Raw genomic sequence first — 22,223 nt, 5'->3', positions numbered from 1 at the left:
CATTAGCTATATTTTAAGGCTGTTCACTGTTAGGTCATAAATATGTTGTTATGTTCTTTACAACCCTTTGGTGAACAATTTTACAGTTGGCGATAACTTTGGTCTTAAGTTGACAAGTTGACGTCAATTGCACTTCTACAATGACCCCACACTACTGCAACGATAGTATAACGGTGTCAATCTCAGTATTTGGGTGCAAGGACGCTGCTTGCCCTTTACCAACTTCGACGGCGCCCTGCACATGGCTTCATTTGTCAAACTTTAATTGCTTAGCAACCTAAAGAATAGAGAACTATGCAGACCTCGGTAGTAGTAATATATCAAGGCCAGTTAGTAACACAGAATTCTGATCTTCATGCTTAGAACTCGTGGGAACATAATTAGACCGTAAGGGCGGGGAGTAGGAACCGATTTATATTTCAATAACTTTTAAATTTGATTAGTATAAAAAATATTGTACAGCATTGCCCGTGACTTTATGTCGATTTCATCAAGAATCAAATAGTTATTTCATCTTTTTTTCTGCCCTCTGTCTTTGTCTAATTTTGGCTGTGTCTCTCTGTCTGCCTTTGACATTTAGTTTGTTTATATGTCTGTACGTATGTCTGTCTGTCTCTCTGTCTGTTTGTCTGTCTGTGCAATGAACTTAATAAATATAAAAATAACGGGGGACGCGCTGACCATTAACGTTTATTTATGGGCAAGGGCAAGAGGAAAGCAAATAAATTATCAGGCGAGGCTTGTCGAGGCCGTTAATTTTGGCTTTCCTAAAGCCCGTGCCCATAAATAAAGGTTAATGGTCAGTGCAGAGTCTTTTATTTCCATTATATTATCATCGAACCCAAGAAAACCGTCAAAATGCGAAAATTTTCCAAACGAAGGACAACTGGGCCCCAGAACTGAGCAATACGCGACGCACTGTCACGCGCGCTGAAAAAAATTGACAAATCCGGCGATGTTTTGAGAAAAAAGTATCTCAACATTGCCCACAAGTGCTCCATTTTATTTTGAGAGTGATTATGATTTACGTTTCAGGTGTAAAGTTACGATACTTTGAGTAGCTAATCTTATTATTCATATTCTCTGGCATGTATAAAAACCGTTGTAATACAATGGAGTATTTGCTTGTTTTCTGGTCACAAAAAACGCATTGAGTGTGTGTTGTGTACTTTTCTTAAAGACAAAGGGTATTCATTTATCGTCGCAAGCCTCAGAAGCTTAGCTTACCTCCTTTTAACTCTCTTTCCTTCCAACGGACGGACAATAAACGACCTCGAATGACCTTACTGTCCCATTCTATAGCACGACTATTGGACAAAAGCACACCATAACAATAACCTTTTCTTACGCTGAAATCCGGCCTCAGGCAAGACACAGTCGAGTCTCAGCTAGTTACGACCATTGGAGATTGTACTATACATTTAGACTACTGCTCTGTTTTCAACCGTAAAAATAATCATGTATCATACTTCGTGTAAAGTTTGATGAGTGAAATTAGTGTTCCTTCATCTAACGAATATGAAGATTTAAAATTTTCACTTAATTAAGGATGGGGAAGAAGAACTCAATGAATTCCAAGTCAGTGTTTGTTGATCTATGAGCTTGGAATACAGTCACGACCTAATGTGTTGACCTTGTCTACTTTAAGCAAGTCTTCATGGTGTACAGTGTTGGACGTAGACAAGATTTGAGATTGACCTTATTGTCCCATTGTACAGCACGACCACGTGCACGGGACAAGAGTATGCCTTCACCACTAGCGTTTTTACGCTGTACCTACATACTGAACACGATCGAGTTACAAGTCAAACATTGTAGGCCAGTTGTCATTGCCAGTTGAGATAGGTAGTCGTAAATTGGGGAGTGACATTACCTTCGAATTCTACATCACGACTATGGGACAAAGGCAAGCTGTAACAATTTGCCTTTTGACACAGTAACCCTAATACTGAACACAGTCTAGGTACATGTCAACCATTTTAAACCAGTGGATATTGTACTCTAAAACGATTCTACTGATCTTTTTTTTTATTTTTGTAACTCCTGTATCATTTCTATTTAAAACATTGTTGGTGACATTTTAAGTATTCCCGCCACATACCTAAAACGCAACGTTTCCCTGTTCATTTAATTAGGGAAGGTTGTTGTATATCTGGATTAATTCTACTTAAGTTGACTTGAATAGAACATTGTACAGCTTCCTTATCCTTGACTTTGTGTTGATAAAATCACGAAAAGAAAAGTGTTTTTTATGGCTTTTCCTTGTCTATCCCTGTCTGTCTTTGGCTGACTGGCTGTTTGTCATTAGCCGTCTGTCTGTCTGTCTGTCTGTCTGTTTATCTGTGTTTTGGTTCTCTATCTCTGTCTGTCTATCTGTCTGTCTATGCAATGAATGTAGTATTTGCTGTTCTGACCAGAGATTGACCTTGTTATCGATGTCCCATTCTATAGCGCGTATCTGACAAAAGCGCGTCTGGGCCTAGCGCTTAAACTAGGCCTCACACAGCTTACAGTCGGGGCTCAGCTACCAGGTACTATTTTAGAAAATTTGGATGAAAGAAATTTCAAACATTTCCCACCTTATGAGTGTGAATTTCGAAATGATTACTTAATTAGGGACTTGGACCAGGGGGGTACTGTAATCCTAGTCAGGTTTTGTCCATCTGTGAGCTCGTGATATATTGATGCCACAATCACTAGTACAGAAATTTGCGAGAAATTTGCGAGAAATGGATACTTTCTCGCTGTTTGCGAGAAGTAAGCGAAAATACATAACTTTCTCGCAATAACGTAGCGAGAATTTAATTTTCTCGCAATCAGCTGGCGAGAACTGTGTTTTCTCGCTCAGCATCTGCGAGAAACTGAATTATCGCAATCAGTCAGCGAGAAATTTGTTTTCTCGCTTTGCATCTGCGAGAAATTGTATTCTTCGGTGTAAGCATTTCACAAAAAATTCACAATTTCTCGCAGATGCAGAGCGAGAAAACATAGTTCTCGCTGATTGATTGCGAGAATTCAATTTCTCGCAGATGCATGCGAGAAAGCACAGTTCTCGCAGCTTGATTGCAAGAAGGTATGTTTTCTAGCTTACTTCTCGCAATACAGAAAGAAAGTGTCCATTGCTCGCGAATTTCTCGCAAATTTTTGTACTAGTGAATGTGATGACCTTGGTTACTTTGAGCAACATTCTCACTACTGCCGAGAGGTAGATCAGGTCCAATAAAAACATTTAGAGACCCATACACCCTATCAAGCTCACAGACATATTGTGCTCATGTGGATCCATTTCGTCACACCATTCAATCGAGACACTTTTGGTCCCACTGTCGACAATTTACAATCTCTACATATATTTACTACATACCCAGAAAATTTGCAGCCTGCGTGGAAACCGCAGTTGTCATTACACACATGATACAGACACTTTTGAAGTTGAAAACATACAGATATAAAGAAAAAAACAAGTTTCAGGTTATTTGTTGTCGCTATACTGTCATAACAAGGTCGGAAACAAACAGTGGAAACTGTTGTTGGAAAATCGCTTCTTGTTATATATTGTTAACGCTACTATCTAGTACATCTAGTCAAACGTCAAAAGTAGGCAAGAGACAGACCTGTTTTTCTTTCTTTTCAAATTCCTAAATATCAAGGAAAACTAATCAAATCCTGTTGATTAATCAATGAACTCCGTACTAATTGCAGGTGGTCTGAAAATACTTGGAATGGGTACCATGCGAGATTTGATTACAATTTAGGACAATACATGAGAGAAGATTGATTAAAATGCCCCTTTTGGCAGCACCAGCAAGGGACAAAAGCGCGTCGTGTGGATGCACTTTCTGACGCTAACCTTTCACCCGGGACGCACCCAGTCTATTTTTAAAATGACAGCAAGACAAAATTTATGTTATCTATGGCCTTGGAAAATTACGCTTGTTTGTCAATTTGCGGTTGACCATTGCACGACAGAGAAACAAAATAGCTACGCTGGCGATGAAGAAGTCTCCAGTAAAGGCTTTAGTGACTCAAATACGCGTATACGCGATATAATGAATAGTTAGCAACGCTAGCCGATGCACATTAATCAGTTTTAGTTTAAAGACTGTACGATAGCCTAGAGTGCAACAAAAATTCGGTATTCTTTTATAATCTTCTATTTTTTCAAAATAAAAGGCAAACTATAAAATCCTGCTGACCGTGAAATATCGTGGCTGATATTTTCCATCGAACGTCACATCAATTGATTGATGGATGGTGATTGATATCTGCTTTTGTCGTTGATAATGTTCTGAAAAGTTCAAACTTTGACAAGACAAATCATGGGATTTGTTCTTGTTTAATTGAGCAGTGTTTATCGGCAATGTTATCCATTTACTTCGAAAAGTACTACGGAGTGGAAGCGCTCGTTTAAACAATAATTGAATATTCAAGAATTCGACGAAACGTACCCATTCGTATGGAATCAGGGAAATCTTACGCATAGACATTAAACGTTTTTTTTTCAATATATATCTAAAAGCGAAGCAGGATGTACACAGCAAAATTCACTATATTTCACTAACAAATAAAAAAACTTTTAGACTGTCTGTGGTCGGCAGTGTGCAGTTGGCACACGCCCAGGATACGGGTCAAAACATTCCTGATGGTTGTGTTATTTTTTTTTTCTTTCCAAGTTTTCAGGTGGCCGTCAAGTTCTGTCAGAGCAAAGACAGTAGAAATGAATCTGCCGTCTAGTGTCTGTGGTCATAGCATAAAAAATGTAGTGATTTTAACTGGCTACTGACACAGCTTACGCGAAGATCCTTCCCTATTCATGTTCAATTATAGAGAAAAATACACTTAATTATCATACGGTGTAAAGAATTTCAATTATTTTTTTTACCAAAAGTGTCATTGAGATCTACGGCTTATATCTTATAGTACATATGACCTGTAGACAATTCCTTTTCATGTCACGTTTCTATAAGACGGCGGAGGACATGTCTTGAATGGCTTCCATGTTATTGCAAGTCTGTAAAGTTCAATTCAGGGCGCTGTGAAAGAAAGTCTTTGTCTTGTTTACCGGAATTGATTGGTGAATGCTTATTACCTTGAAGTGGCAATTTTGAAGGTCAGGGAACAAAGGCCATGAGAAAATTCTTCAAGGTTTTATTCTGTCAATCCTTTTCATCTTGTCTTTGTCCTGAGTACAAAGGAGTCTTTGGTTCTCTCTCCGGGCAATAATAGCGAGGTAAGACCTCATGCTAAGCTGTTGTACAATGTTAGCTATGTTGTATTTACTCCCTACAGAATGCACAATTTGGCAAGCACCAATTGTGAGATATCGCAATTTTTGCCCGGTTTTCTTAAGCGGTGTCATTTTGTGTATGAGATTAACTTGCTTTGAGTAAAATGAATAATTATACTGTATTTGTTCCGGCATACCTGTGTTTTCCTCTCTTATCATTTTATTTATTGACCCCAAAGTGTCCAGTGCCGTAAAGTAGCTAGAATGTGAGGCTAATGACTCATATGGATGACACATGGATTTTGGATACCGCTGGGCCAGGTTGTTGATTACAGCACTCAAGCCGTTGCACGCCGTCCTGAGTGTTCATTAAACAGGCGCTCACCCAAGCCGAACGCTTTCGAGCCGAGCAAATAGACAACGAAGGGAGTTTTAATTGCCCTTCTGATGACGACAAAGTAAACTAAACTGTGCAATCAAGCAGCATCCTGAAGGATAATTACGCCTGTTATCGAAATTGACCGAAGTTGGAAACTGTACCTAATAAAACACCTTGCCCTGTCAGCAGTACACAACGACCCCCGCTAAACAGTGACTTACGATCTCCGAAAGTCACAATCAGCTGTCCCGATGGTCTTTGGAGATCTAGTGCGAGAACATGAATCCCCTTTAATCTGACAGATACTCTCTTCACCTCAAACATAGCCAACAAAAAATGTTTATCAAAAATCAGTGCATAATTATCTCATAAACATTTAGGGTTGGTATGGTTACCGGCCAAACAGAACAGGTGACCTAATTTTATTCGTCATCTTCACCCCTCTCTCTAAACATGATATTGTGCTTTGTTTAATCACTTCGAAACAATGAGAGTCTGTTGACCAATGAGTATATTGCTTACGTGTGTTGTCTCTCCCATCTTGCCATCGACATCCAATGAGATAAGTGCACTCAGTGACAACTGTATAAGTATACATGTAAGCTAGTCGGACCTCAGAATACAAGTCAGGAACTTCAATTGTAAAACCTGTGAACAAATCGACGTTCATAACACAAAGATGAGGTACGTAGAGTCACTGGACGTGGATTTGATATGACGTGTCTTGTTGTATTTAATCCCTCTTATTCTTTGTAACATATGTCTTAGTATATTCAGACAACGTTTGTTTTAATCACATTCTTTCATTCGCAGGTCTTCGTTCGTAGCGGTGATTTCTGTTTTTATCGGGTGCATAGCAGGATGCGCGGCGCAGAGTAAGTATAACGTACAGCTGATTACTTTTCGTGATTGAGCAGAAGTGAGCTATAGTATCCTGAAATAACGTAAACATTCAAAAAAGCAGGTAACATAACACTTATATTTGCATAAGAAACTTATAAAAAAACAACAAAAGTTTGGAGACAGTATAACTTTACACACTATTATTATTGCCAAGTGCACATGTTAAATTGTTGTTTTGGTCAGTGTTTAAATGATATTTTTCCACTTTTTTATCAGACGATATAAATGTTACTACACTTACGGTCACAGCACCAGACCCAACGTCGAGTAATTTTTTAGTGGGCGTAGGGACAGCGGTAACCTTCACCCTTGAATTCACTGTACAAGGGTCTGTTACGCCAAGCGATGTGAAAGTATACTTCAGCAACGGCGACGGTTCTACCAAATCAAACGAAGTCACAGCTGGGGGCAGCAATGCACCCGATGGCAGTAGCGCTGCTACTGGGTCAAGTTACGCTGGTCTCACCGCCACACTCGTCCTCGATAAACCCAACTGCGCTTCTTACACAAAACTGTGCGGGTCCATTACAGTGACAGATGACGATTCTAGTAACAACGAAGCCTGTGCTGACATAGGGAGTGCTGCTGACGAAGCCGGTCATAAGACTTGTTCCAGTAAGTATCGAATCACACTATCAACAATCTAAATAGCAACATTGTAATAGGTACGGATTTATAACAGCAAAACTTGTGATATTAAATTGGTTTGTGTCCTGCTGCGTGCTTTTCCAGCCGCAGCAAGGGATGTTTTTGACAAAGGTTACAGAATGTTGAGTGGTTTGCTAACATAAAAAATGACTGCTTATGTCATCTCTTATATGGAAATGTCAACGTCTGGAAATGCGAGGCTACACGTGGCCCGGAATACCTGTACGCACTGATGGGAGGTACAATAAGCCTTGAAAGATTTTTGCTCAAAATGCCTCATGAAAATTTCAAGCTTTCTCTCACCAAGTGAAGAATAAAAATCAGGCGTCACTGGGCGAAGTTTGAAATTCGAAATTTCCACCATTCTTGTGTTAACTATGTAAGGAGAAGTCAACTTTAAAAAGCAGAGACCGGTGATTTTTTTTACTTATTCCAAGAACTTTTAAGTATTAGATCAGAAGAAATTGTACAACTTTTAGAGTCTGAATAATTGCGCCCGAAGCTTATCTACCTTAAAGAAAGAGGCCAATGCAAATAGTTACAACTACGAATGGTGGGGCATTCTGTTGAAATGCCTTTCCTGACTATCGCTGCCACACCTGTTGTCGGCCGGTACCCTGTTAATCACACATATTGTTTTTGATAACCTCACTTACATTACCCTTGTTTTGAACTTCATGTTAGCAATGCGTAAGGTACCCCAGTCAGACATACTTTTAACAATATGGGTGCCTCCAATGCTGATTAGACCTTGTTTCTAGGTGCAGACCTTACAACATTAAAGTCTTAGAAAAATGTTCGTCGTTATCCGCCATTGGTTGATATTCTTATTCAGAAAACAATTAATAATATCTATTGTATCGAAACAGATGACGTACTAGCTCTAAGCTTGACTGTCACTGATCCTGCACCAGCTGTTGGTGTATTCTATGTAAATACTGATGTCCCGACAACGTTGAACTTGGCGTACAATGCATATTATTCTGGCGGCTTTCCCAGCGATGTCAAGGTGTACTTTAGTAATGCTGACGGTTCGACTAAATCAGCTGAAGTGACCGCGACGGGAAGTAACGCACCTGACGGCTCTGCTGTGACGTCATCGGGTAGTTTTGACGGTATGATGGCTACACTGACGCTTGATGCTGAGAACTGTGATGCGTACACTAAAGTGTGTGGTACTATCACGGTTTCTGACAGTGATATGACTAACCATGAGGCTTGCTCTGATTTTGGTACGGACGTAGCCGACGCTGGAACAAAAAACTGCACTGTAGTACAAGGTAAGCATTACAAAATTAATAAACAAAATCACATTTTAGCGTCAAGCTATGTTTTGTAGTTTTGAGGAAATGATGTCCAACGTAATTAACTCTGGCCAGGGAGATAAGAATTGTTTACATTATAGACCCTCCTTTATCAATCTCGATAGCTCTATTTGTTTTGGTAAACCCCTTTTTATTCAGGTTAGGTCACATAAAAAGCATTAAAAAAATCCAATCCTGTCCACTAAAATATGCGAAGACAATACATTCTTCAGGTCGATAAGAAAGACAAGAATAACCCGGAATTGGAAATCACAAGTGACATTACTACGACTCCTACAAGTACTGAATTGATATATAATGTGTATTAAAGTAGTTGTTTCACATATTACTGTCTTGGTAATATTTAATACATGAGAAACAATTGATTCATAAATTTTGTTTTCCCTGAAATTTTGTCATTTTTCATGTTTCTCCAACACAATTGACGGTTCCTTGGGCTGTGGCGACAGAGTCTCCGACAACAGGTACGTGTCTCTGTGAGCCCCTTTTATTCAATTCGACTAACAACTTTTCTATATTCAAGAAGTTGTAGCTCACGTGTTTAAACACGTGAGCTAATGTCATAGCGATGTCTGTCTGTCCGTGTGTCTGTCTGTCTGTATGTATGTCCGCCTGTTTACACGAAAACTCAACCAGATATGAACTGAATATTCTCACCTGTTTCACAACAGGTAGAAAATTTTAGCATACTTACAGAACAACTTGACATACTAATGAGGCCCTTGAATGGAAGTAATGACTTTGAGTTTGACAAAAATACAAACTTATTTATCAAGCATTGAAATTGACTGCTGGTGACTCGACATGTATTGACATTTATCAGACACCTTTGACCTGTCTCAACGAGCAAGGAGATGTTATGCAACATTTGCAAACCTCGGGATAATCACTAACCAAAACACAAGAACAAAGATAGACATTGTATATTCTGAGAGCAGTTCAATTGTGCAAACGACGCGGAGTGGAAGACAGACTTCTGATAAGACTAGACATGTATACGGTCTACTGCCAGAGTAACTATCTCTGACGAGGATTTATTGTATTATGTTTTTCAATATTCCTGTCAATAAACCCTATTCATACCAATATAATCGACACCCGTGTGAGACGTGTAATAAGAACAATCAGATATCTGTTACATCATTATATGTGGCAGGTTTCAGCAACTTTCGCACAGTACTCTCAGAGCTATGTCACTAATTACAAAACTTTATCTAATATGTAAATGAGCTAATTATTAACTTGACACACCCAATGCTTCTCAGTACAATTAAATATTATCAGATCAATATCTATAGCAAGTTTCATCAAATGAAATGCTGTAATTTTGGAGTAATATCACTAATTACAAAAGTCATTAAATATGCAAATGAACCCTTACTTAACTCCACACAGCTAAATGCTGTACACCACGATTAGCTATCTGTCGGATCAGTATCTGCAGCAGATTTCATCACATTTTGTCCAGTTATTTTGGAGTTATATGACTAATTACAAACTTCATAAAATATGCAAATTGGCTATTTGCTAACGTGACACTGCCAAATGCTTGTCAATACCATTAGATATTTATCAGATCAATATCCCTACCAGATTTCACTGACTTGGTTGCCGTAATTTGAGAGTTATATACCTAATTACAAAGTTCATTAAATATGCAAATGAGCAGATAATTGACATGACACTCACAGTATCATCATAATGTTCTGAGATCGTCATCTGTAAAAATTTTCATGAACGTTTGTGCAGTATTTCTTGATATATGTCTACACTGTCATTACCGTCTCCATAGGGAAACCATTGTACGGAAAAAAAATGGCATTGCATAACTTATTAATATGCAAGCCACACTCACCAAAATCAAATCAGTTCTTGCAAGTAGCATACGGTACCTGTGTACCGAAGCTGACATGAATCTGTTCAGGCGTTTTTTGAGTTATCGTGTTAACAGACAGACATTTATATTAAATAAAGTTTTGTAATTAGTGGTTTAACTCTGAGAGTAATGTGCGAAAGTTGATGAAAACCCGGTTCATATAATGATATAACAGATATCTGATTGTTCTTATTACACGGCTCACACGGGTGTCGATTATATTGGCATGAATTGGGTTTTTTGACAGGAATATTGAAAAACAAAATACAAAAAGTCATCGTTGATGACACAGTCCCCGCTTGTCCATTTTGGTATAATCTTTGGTGTCCAGGTAGCTGTTGTCTAGGTAGCTGTGGTATGACATTGATGCAACGGGTGCATCAGGCCTTTGAGTTGCATAATAAAGTAATCTGAGGAACGTTCAATAAAATTGACCCATCTCGGCCGGTAATGACCATTGAAGGAACTTTTGATTACATCACACATATCGAAGCCCTCACTGCTTCTAGTGTCATGATGGAACATACTATACATATGGTTTGGTGGAATTTTAGAAATGGTATGGAATCGGGTGTGTTGTTGTAATCAGCCATTTCGGATCATATAATGAAACAAATTAATGTGCACAAGAGTGCAGCCATATCACGTTCAAACAAAATCAGTCATCCAAGGACAGTGACCTATCTTTATGGTTCAAAGACATAAAACAATCACACCAAAATTGAAATTAAATGGCTGTATATTGACCATATGGATCATAGCACAAAATTAGTAGACATGCATATGTATGCCATAGTACTTCATATTTGTATCAAGTCTCAACAACATTGGATAAGGAATATTTGCATGTGATTAAGCCTCAAAGACATGAAGAAATCCATCTGGCAGTGATATTGGGGAAAAATGACAATCTGGCAACGTTATTGGAACATGTCACGAAGTACATTGACATGTATATGTATGCCATAATGCATGATCTTTGTGCCAAATTCGGAAAAAATCGGTGTATTGACCTTTGAATTAAGCTTCAAAGACATGCAAAATTCCAACAAAATGGCAGTTCTGCAGCCATATTGGCTCCTATCGCAAGGTTAATTGATACATGCGTACGTATGCCATAGTGCTTTGCCTTTGTACCATGTTTGAACAAAATCGGTTCAAGGATGTTTGAGTTATGGTTCAAAGACACGAAAAATCGCAAACAAAATGGCCGCCTCACGCCCATATTGGATTGTATCGCAATATAATTCTACATGCATATGTAGGCCATAGTGTTATGCGTTTGTGCCAAGTTTGAACAGAATCTGTTCAAGGATGTCTGAGTTATGGTTCAAAGACACGAAAAATCGCAAACAAAATGGCCGCCTCAAGCCCATATTGGATTGTATCACAATATAATTCTACATGCATATGTAGGCCATAGTGTTATGCCTTTGTGCCAAGTTTGAACAGAATCTGTTCAAGGCTGTCTGAGTTATGGTTCAAAGACATGAAAAATCGCAAAAATATGGCCACCTTGCGGCCATATTGAATCGTATCGCAAAATAAATCGATGTGCATCTGTAAGCCATAGTGTTATGCCTTTGTGTCAAGTTTAACAAAATTGGTTCAAGGATGTTTGAGTTATGGTTCAAAGACACGAAAAATTGCAAACAAAATGGCCGCCTCACGCCTATATTGGATTGTATCGCAATATAATTCTACATGCATATGTAGGCCATAGTGTTATGCCTTTGTGCCAAGTTTGAACAGAATTGGTTCAAGGATGTTTGAGTTATGGTTCAAAGACATGAAAAATCGCAAAAATATGGCCACCTTGTTTCCATATTGAATCGTACCGCAAAATAAATCGATGTGCATCTGTAGGCCATAGTGTTATGCCTTTGTGCCAAGTTTGAACAGAATTGGTTCAGCAGTGTCTGAGAAACGGCTCTGGACGGACGGACGGACGGACTGACAGACGGACGGACGGACGGACGGACGGACGGGACCCAATCTGTAAGTCCCCGCCGGACTTCGTCCTCGGGGACTAATAGATCCTCGTCAGAGATAGTTATTCTGGCAGTAGACCTTATACAAGTCTAGTCTTATCAGAAGTCTGTCTTGTACTCTGCGTTGTATGCTCAATTGAACTGCTATCAGAATATACAATGTCTGTCTTTGTTCTTGTGTTTTAGTTTGTGATTATCCTGAGGTCTGCAAATGTTGCATAACATCTCCTTGCTCGTTGTTCTGACACTTTAAAATGAGACAAGTAAAAGGTACAATTGTATAACACAACTTTATAACAGTCAAAAAGTATGCAGTAGTTCATGTCATTCTGTATTATTTCATGCATCTAGTTGTGTTTGATAAAAGTCAATACATGCCGAGTCATCATCAGTCAATTTCAATGCTTGATAATTATCTTAGTTTGTAATTTTGTCAAACTCAAAGTCCTTCCGTTTCAGGGGTCACATTAGCAGGTCAAATTGTTCTGTTGAGTTTATAATGCTAAAATTTTCTAGTCTGTTTACTAGATATCCAACATTCTGTGAAGCGTACTGCTATTAATGAACCTGTTGTAAAACACGTGAGCATATTCAGTTCATATCTGCTTTTTCACATATAATGGTTTCTTATGTACAGAAATTGTAATGTCGACATATATCAAGAAATATTCCCTAACGCTAACCCTTACCCTTAACGCAAACCCCAACCCTAACCCTAACTCTTACCCAAATACCGCTCATTTGCATATTTAATGAACTTTGTAATTAGTGATATAACTCAGAAATTCCTAAACCAAATTAGATGATACAGCTACAAAAATTGTTATGATAGATATCTTCTTGTACTGAGAAGCGTTAAGCAGTGTCAAGTTAATAAATAACTCATTTGCATATTTGATGAAATTTAGTAATTAGTCATATAACGCCGTAAAAACCACATAGTTTGATGCATTCTGCTGCAGATACTGATCCATCAGATATCTGACTGTGTTGAGAAGCAATGAGTAGTGTGAAGTAAATTGAGGGTTCATTTGCATATTTAACGAACTTTGTTATTAGTGATATAACTCTGATATTATTGTACCACATTTAGTGAAACCTCCTACAGATATATATATATATATATATATATATATATATATATATATATATAATATATATATATATATATATATATATATATATATGATTAATATCTAATTGTCGCGTGAAGTACTGATCAGTGTCTAGTTAATTACGGGTTAACTTGCATATTTAATGAACTTTGTAATCAGCATATTACTCCTTAAATTATATTAGCATTAGATGTGATGAAACGTGCTACAGACGTTGATCTGATATATATCTAATTGGACCATGAAGCATTGATCAGTGTCAAGTTAATAAACAGCTCATTTGCATATTAAATTAGGTTTTGTAATCAGTGATCTAACTCCGAGAGTATTGTGCTTAAGTTGATGACCCTGCAGCTGCTGCACATAATGATCTGACAGATATCTGATTGTTTTGTGAAGCGTACTACGATGTAATGAACCTGTTGTAAACCACGTGAGCACATTCAATTCACGTCTTGTTTGTTCAAGGAATAAAGGGCAGCGTCCGGCTATTGACGTTCATGAATGGAGAAGAACGTGAGGAAATTGGGAAAAAAAGCAGAGTGCAGGGGGTTGGGTGGTGGAGCTGACGACAATAATCAGGTTTTTCTTTCGTCATTTTCCGTAGATAAACGTTATTGGTCGGCGTAGAATCGTTTTTCAAGTACAACACAAAAATAAAAGGAAACTGACTCTTGTTGCCGCTACATTTGTACGTATTTTGAACCTGGCCAGTTGAAAACTAAATATTGAATACAATAAAATAATTTTCACTATGTACAGAAAATACATCATCGAAGCAAAACTATAATATTTCTTTTTACCACGACGAAGACACTTGTCAACAGAAAACAACTGGTATGTTGCTTTTACATTATCGAAGATATTATACTGACGTGTGTACATTTTCTTCTTCTACATTTTCATAATTTTCTTGCAGAAATGTTGATTATAGAGGAAACTACAACAGAAATGAGTAAGTCCTTGTTATTCCTGTTGTTCGTCTTAATTTCGTCGTCGTCGTCGTTGTTGCTGTTGTTTTTGTTGTTGTTGATGATGTTCTTCTCCTTCTTCTTATTCTAACCTTTTTTTGTTTTTTCAATGTTCTACACAGAATGTGGTGCTCAAGGTTTGTCTTTCGGAATTATTTCTTTCATGACAATAATGGTGGCTTCTGTTCTCGCCTAAAATTGACCAGACAATGTAAGTAGATCATTAGCTATTTCTGTTCCTTAACTGACTTTCTCGCCTAGATATGGCTAAGCTATTGACAGTACACTACTAGCACAAGACTGCCCATTGTTTCTGTCTCTCTCGCTCTCTCATTTTCCTGTGTGTACAGACGTCGGATAATATACTGCAGAGCTGGGATTTTGAGTCTTGCAAGAGCTGAATTAATGAAGGCACCATCAAGTTGTTCATGTTTTTTTTGCTTCTGAGTAAAATCAACATCAATTTATGTCTTAGTATTTTAGCAGTCAAAGATTAAATTAGCACTTACTGACAGTCCCATATACTAAATATTTTCCTTCCCTATGTGTTTTCGCATGATCGATGTCTAGATCGATTAAGACGACGTGCAAGGCATTAAACGGCAAGTAACTGTAACTTCAAGTTTTTTGCTAGTCTATTTCATGAATCGCTTACACCTTAAAAGATAGAGAGCTGAAAACACAAATATGAAGGGTCCATCTATAAAATTCACTTCTACATGTATTTTGATAAGTTAACATTTTAAATCTAGTGAGAATCTAATTTACACGTCAAAAGTAACAATTAAGCCTGCATAATCTACAATCTGAGTTGAAATGCTTTATAATATGTGTCTCAACATGCTTACAGGAGTTCGAATAAAAAACGGCATTTGATATTCAAAACAAAATAATAAAAACAAGTCTAAACTTATAATTATAGTTAGTAATCATCTCTATATCGATTAAAACAGATTTATTACCCAAAACATAATTGATGTATATATTGTCATGATTCTTATCAATGTTTTTTTGTAGTAAATGTACATTTCTTGCATCGACAATTGAAATGCACGATTTCAAAAAATCACAAATTGCACATAAGAGTTAATTTGCCTTTTTTCATTCACTTCGAATTTGTTTTCAGTCAGAGTTTGTTGTTTGCCCGTTATAATTCGTTTGCCGGGTGAAAATTATGTCGGGACAGCAAGAGAGTCGAGAAAGAGATCGAGAAGGATGCTCGATGGCAGAGACTTAAATACAAACTAATATAATACAGAAAGAAAACAGGATTATTGAGACATATAGAGACATTTGAACGGACAGGAGGAATTTTTCAAGGGTGTGCAACAATGAAAAATACTCAACAAACTGTAAAATCAAGCAGAATTAAGCCGTCTATCATTTAAGTGAATTTTTGACTTTATATATTGACATGTAAATAAGAAATGGTTGTAGAATCAGATATTTACTGGCATTAAATAAGCAGCTTGTATATATTCTGTGGCTCTGTTATTGATGGTCTAGATTTAGGTCAGCAGTGGAGTAGTGTGACCTGATAATCTTTTTGTACTGACTTCGACCTGTATAGTAGTTCTCCTGCCGTCTCCATTAGTCCTGCTTTACTGTTCGTTCGACTTGAAGGTCAGTTGAAGGACATTAGGCATTTGATTCGCTTGACCAGTGTTTATTGTAGAACAACCATGGCAACAGATGTAAACAAAGAGGCTATTCATGAAACAAGTGGATTGTAAGTCGATTGAAATGATTTGTTTTCCCTTTTAAAATGACCGCGCAGCGTTCATCTGAATCCTGACAAGATCAACGTACTTCTTTACTTCTTTCTTTCAACGAAAATGCCCTTGCGTGCATTCCGTTTACAGTACGCTGCATTAGAAATATCGGAAAAGGAAAAAAACAACTAGGGTTGCTTTAAAAACTAGCAGCTTTTAATATTATGTATACAAATTCAATTCGTTTATATTTACTTTCCTAGTTTCCCGTGGCTTTGCATTTTTAAGTGAAAATAATTTTGTATTGACAAAAAATGTAACAATACACGGGGATGTTGTCGATCTCTTTAGCTCAATATATAAATAGACCTTTCAATTCGATCATTGTGTGGTATCTAGCCTTTCAATACTGTACTGGTAAAACAATTTGGCTCTTGATACAAGGATGCAACGGTGTAGTGCACTGAACGTTTACGTTTTTTGTTTGTTTCGGAACTGCCGCATTAAAGTTTTGGCTCAACCCTCTCAATGAAGCCAGTTTTATATCATTTTGTCGCCTGCGTAACATCTGGAGCTTAGTGGAGTATGTATTATGCGCGTCAGCAATGCTTGGTCGCGGGTGCTAATTTTTCCGTCAGAGATGACGATCGATGAATATTTGGTTCTGATTTCTCATTTATTGTGGTGCTAAAACTACAGAGGAAACGACTCTTAAAGCAAAGAACACAAGAGTTGATGAAACATAATATAACCCCCTCGCCGGTGAGTATACACACGATTTGCTTAATGCGCTCCATTTAGCTCTCCTCTGTTGGCTCGTGATTTATGTCGCACTGTGTTTAAATCTCTAGAGTTACTACTTGGATTTCAAAAGCAGAATAAGAAATTACTATGTCTGTTATTTTGATATAAATTACTCCAAACGTATACTTATCCCCATTTTCCTCAATATTTCCAAGGCGGACAAACAGATAGGCTGGTAAACAATTTAAAAGATAGACGGAGTGAGACATAGAAACAGACAAGATAAAGAATTCGAATTATGAGTCAGACAAAAGGAACGACAAACAGACACACACAAGAATGCAGGCACACATATTTCCTTACAGAGCATTTTATCTATACCCAAGGCAAGTTAGTCTAATACACAGAATGACACCGCTTAAGAGATCCAGACTGAGTGAACAAATAAGTGATCTTACAATCGGGCCAGCCTAATTGTGCCTTCAATATAAGCACAACACTGCCAAAATCGACCTGTGCAATTATTTAGTATGAGGTCTGTATTCCATATTTTGCCTGAAAATAGAACTTAAAAGGCACCTCTTTGTACTCTGGACAGAAACCAGACACGGACGAGACGAGGGAGTTGCAGAATAAAACCACGAAGAATTTTCTCATGGTCCATTTAGCTTCACCTTGAACGATGCGGCTCCAAGGTTAAGAATTAATTATCAAGTGCTGGTAAATAAGACCGAGATTATATATATCACAGTGCCTTGACTTTAACTTTACAGACTTGCAATAACATAAAATGTGGATAACTGCGTGTGATTCAGTCTAAAACAAGGCTGCCTATAAGTATGATGAATGGAGACGCCGTTTACCTTAGTTGCCACAGTTACAGCCCTGCGTTGCTCTTCAATTAAAAACTGGTTGAGTGAATCAAATGCCACCTGACCTCCAACTGACCTTCAAGTCATAGAATACTCAGTGGTGCAGAACTAATTGAAACGGCCAGAGATTCATTCAGGTCGATGGTCGACTCGAAGCGAACAAAAAAATCTTATCAGGTCGAACCACCCAACTGTTGAGCTAAATCGATGTGTAGCTCGGATTTTGGTTTTGCTCTCAGTGTTTGGGTAAGCTTACTTTCCGATACAGGCCATGTAAGTGGGAACGTAACGCTGATAACAATCACATAATTGTATTTATCTTAAAATGGAGCATTGCAGAGAAACGTTAACAATGAAAACGTGTACTTGGAAAATAAGGGAAAGAAAACATAGCCTAGTAATTCCGTGGCTTCCGATGAGTGCAATAGAAATAAAATGGTTTTCTTGACTGCCTAGAATTGCCCTGGATTTTACTAATAGCGTCTTCCATAACATTGACTGTTTCAAGGTGCCCCGAATTTGCATCATATTGTACGAAGTATTTGAGGGCTCATATTTGGACGGTTTCAAGCAACCATTTTGACGATTGCCAGAATGTGTCTTGCTCTGTGTATTGTGTGTGTTGTGTGTGTTGTTTAATGATGCACGTAATGTCTTTTTGCTTGCCGTTACCTTGGTAATTTAAGTCCACAATGACTCAAAGTTGAGTCTGCCTATACATACACTTGAGAACACGAGAAAGAAGCCAGTGCCGGAAAAGGCAAATTAATTGTTAAAACCTGCAAGTTCAGTCTCTGCATATCATCAATAGCCTGTTCAACTTGAATTTAAATAACAGTCCATCTATCAACTTAACTGCAGTATCCTCCCCCAACCTATGAAGCAGCTTCTATTGACCCCTATTTATATACAACAACTCAGCCCCTGAACGCTACGGTAGTTGAAATACAGAATTATAGACAAACAAAAAGTAGGTACGTGTAATTTAATGTATTACTGTAAGCAGTTAAAGTCTATGAAGGAGGAGAAAGTCGTACAGTTGTTGATGGGTAAAATTACAGCCTAAAATAAAGTACACAGAAAACGTAAAGAGAGCTTCATCGACATTTTGTCGCCTAATTATCTAATGAACCAAATTAGACATGTTTCATACATATTCAATGGTAATGAATGTGGTTTATAATCGCGCTTGAACGACCTTTCTTCCCATTTGCTGCTAGCTAGTGTAGTGAATGATTCCTTCCCTGTTCCGAATGACATTAGTCAATTCTGAGATGAGTGAGTATTAAGTGGCATATAACATAAACTTTGTCTTGTGTTTGTCACCATGTACGTTATATCAATTCCAAAAAGTTTCAAAATTGAGTGCGTCTATATGTAAAGTTGTGAAAACCTGAAAATAAGCCTGCCCCGGCCAGGGAAAATAAATTAACAACACCTTCGAGTTCAGTCTCTAATTATCGTAATTGTCCATTTGAAAATTACCGTACACGTATTGCATAAGAATCAGCATCTTCTCGGCTTTTCACCCGCTACGAAGAACCACTCTAAGTTCATGACCTAAGGAAGTGCCATGTGTACGGTTGCTTCTCTTGAGCCAATGTTATACACCATTGGTCAAACCTGTGGAAAGATGTCGAAATCGAGGATCTGCATTATTACGTCAAGATTTCGGTAACATCTATTCACTTGTGTAGTCAGTAGGTGCGTTTATTTTGGTGGACAATATACATTAAAACCAATGCCTCTCATTGGGAAAGACAGCGCGAGATTGTCGATCGTTAACATCCTATGCGGAGTTTTCTTTTTGCTCCTTGCCAATGTGAATCAGCCTTTCGGCCCAATTCAAGTGTCGATTAGCTGGTGATAAATGCCCTCGCTCAACTTATTTTTTTTACTGGCGTTGTTTCCGGCGTTGATATGCATAACATGGTACTTACGTACTTACACAACAGTTGAAAAGCATGGCAGTCTTCATTGGTGCTAAGTTATATTTATTAGCAAAGAAACGACGGCCCCCTGTTGACGTCATCACATTCATGCATGAGCAGTTGGACAAACATTACCTGCCGTTACTCGCAGCTCAACGCTTCGCTGCTTGTGGCGCACTTTGGAAGATAAGGCGCAAATGTAGTTTCTAGGTTTGGTATGCCAGACATGCACAGGTGAGCGCAGTCATGTCAGAAGTGACTAGCCATAAATTTATAACATGAGTGCGTGAATTCCTTTCAAATAGTCCCTGTAATTTTTTGCCAGTGTCACTGTGGAATAACGCGCCTGTAAAGCTTGTGAACGATAAAATGGGTCAGAGCACGCGATAGATATGTAACCTACCTTATTCGTCACTCATGTGACTGCATCGCGGACCAGTGATTTTAAAGGCCGTTTTCCACATTGCACAGTTCCTAATCTTAAATGAACCAATCAAGACAAGCATAGCCTGGTGTAACTGCAATATATTTTGTTAGACGATAAATTTTCAAGCTACGGGTTTGTAGCTCCACAGGCTGAAATGTGATGGCACTGCGTAACGATGCTATCCTCCTTTCAGGCTTTAATCAGCAAACTAATGACGCATGGATGCTCTTTGTTCAGATACAATTGTGCGTAAGTCTGCGTGCAGACAACACGTGCACATTTTCATCGATGTAAACTTTGAGGCGTCCTCTAATGTGACAAAAGCATTTCATTTTTTTTCTTTCAAAATCTCCATAAGCTAAAATAATTGTTCAATTTTATGAACAATTTATGAATATTAATACTGGAAGTCTAAAATAATTTCACAATTCAGCATCCTTGCGAAAAATATGTCCTTAAATTTTCCTTCTAAATGGAAATTTCAACAATGTTGGCCTTTCTCCGAAAATGGCTGTCACTGACTTCAAAGTTGAGAAATGCAAGGTGTATGATGGCTTCGCTTTAGCTATTTTTTCAGTGTCCGAGTCTCAGCACAATTTTATGTCTTGATTGCTTCACATTTCACTACAAAGGCACAGTTGCCGTAACGGACGCGTTCTATCGTCCCTTTCTCTTTTCACAACTTAAGCAGGGCATATGACTGGAGCTTGACCTAGCTGTTCCTTTCAGCGGCACAAACAAAGGACAAAAGCGCGTCGGCTTACAAGCGTTTTGACCTCTTACCCCTCACTACAAATGCCTCTAGAGATACACTCAGAATACAAAATTTCCAGTTATCTACGATCTGTAGAGCTGCACAATAATACCCATCTGCCATTGCGAATTTTCAACCATGGCGAGTCTCAGAGTGGTTTGCTCACTACGTTGATATTAACGGATCGTAGTCTGATAGACTTATTTGGATCGTTGCAACTCGATGTTATATTTCTTCACAAATTCACATAGTCTTCCTCATGTAAAATAACACTTGAACCTGCCCAAAGCTACCTGGAGTCTAAGCTGTACATATCGATCTATCACACAACAACCTCGCCTTGAATATAAAAGTGAATAAATTGTCTAGATAATTGCGTAAAACGTATGAATCATCTACTAAATGGATGCATAAATCAGGATACCATTGCTTCACATGAATGTCACAACCAACAGAAGTGCTGCCTTCACTTTACAAGGAGGTCACAGAACTTTAACTTGAGTGGGCATTAAGTGCTTTATATCCAAACTGCCGTGCATACATGAGAATTCTGAAATGAGCGATGATAAATATCAATGTTGAAAGAGTAGTTAATTCCGAGTTGTAAACATTGCCTTGAGTGAAGCCTTCGTTGTTGTTCTACAGTCCCTTCAAATTTGCTTGGGATTGGAAAGCACTTCTATTTATATCTGTGCGTATACACAGCAAGGCAAAATGTAAACACAAGCGGCTGCTTAAGGGCATACTCGTTTAACTCTTATTACATTTAATTTTGGCTGTATGCATGATAATATGCTTCAAATTTAAAATATTTGAGTTTTAGCTTGAGAAAGAGCTTGAGAGCTTGAGAGAGAGCTTGAGAGCTTGGGAGAGAGAGCTTGAGAGAGAGAGCTTGAGAGAGAGAGCTTGAGAGAGAGAGCTTGAGAGAGAGAGAGAGCTTGAGAGAGAGAGCTTGAGAGCTTGAGAGCTTGAGAGCTTGAGAGAGAGCTTGAGAGAGAGCTTGAGAGAGCTTGAGAGAGAGAGAGAGAGAGAGAGAGAGAGAGAGAGAGGAGAGAGAGAGAGAGAGAGAGAGAGAGAGAGAGAGCTTGAGAGAGAGAGAGCTTGAGAGAGAGAGCTTGAGAGCGAGAGAGAGAGAGAGAGAGAGAGAGAGAGAGAGAGAGAGAGAGAGAGAGAGAGAGAGAGAGAGAGAGAGAGAGAGAGAGAGAGATGTCATCACATCTCTCTCAGGAGCAGTTAGACAAACATAACCTCCGCTCACTCGCAGCTCGCCGCTTGTGTCGCACTAGTCCTGTTTCATAAGTCAGGCCCATGACATATGTACCAACATCAGTGATTGGTTCATCTGGTA

General features: G+C 38.3%; 1 protein-coding gene across 3 annotated transcripts; it reads left to right on the top strand.

Annotated features, from left to right (window-relative positions):
* The first annotated feature begins 6,142 nt into the window (after positions 1-6,142).
* Positions 6,143-15,913, top strand: LOC139124252 (uncharacterized). 3 transcript variants are annotated; one of them, XM_070690389.1, is made up of 8 exons: positions 6,143-6,290; positions 6,420-6,481; positions 6,726-7,124; positions 8,027-8,437; positions 8,932-8,946; positions 14,384-14,419; positions 14,558-14,646; positions 14,777-15,913. In XM_070690389.1, the coding sequence occupies exons 1-7, from the start codon at positions 6,286-6,288 to the stop codon at positions 14,629-14,631; spliced, it is 1,002 nt and encodes a 333-aa protein (XP_070546490.1). In that variant the 5' UTR covers positions 6,143-6,285; the 3' UTR covers positions 14,632-14,646; positions 14,777-15,913. The 3 variants fall into 3 exon arrangements, with proteins under 3 accessions (XP_070546490.1, XP_070546493.1, XP_070546492.1); XM_070690392.1 differs by lacking the exon at positions 8,932-8,946 and having other exon boundaries at positions 15,562-15,913; XM_070690391.1 differs by lacking the exon at positions 8,932-8,946.
* Positions 15,914-22,223: the final 6,310 nt, after the last annotated feature.

This window comes from Ptychodera flava (genome assembly GCF_041260155.1).
Source record: "Ptychodera flava strain L36383 chromosome 23 unlocalized genomic scaffold, AS_Pfla_20210202 Scaffold_23__1_contigs__length_28996876_pilon, whole genome shotgun sequence".
NCBI lineage: Eukaryota > Metazoa > Hemichordata > Enteropneusta > Ptychoderidae > Ptychodera > Ptychodera flava.
The sequence above is the reverse complement of the archived record's forward strand: the minus strand, read 5'-3'. Positions and strand labels throughout refer to the sequence as shown.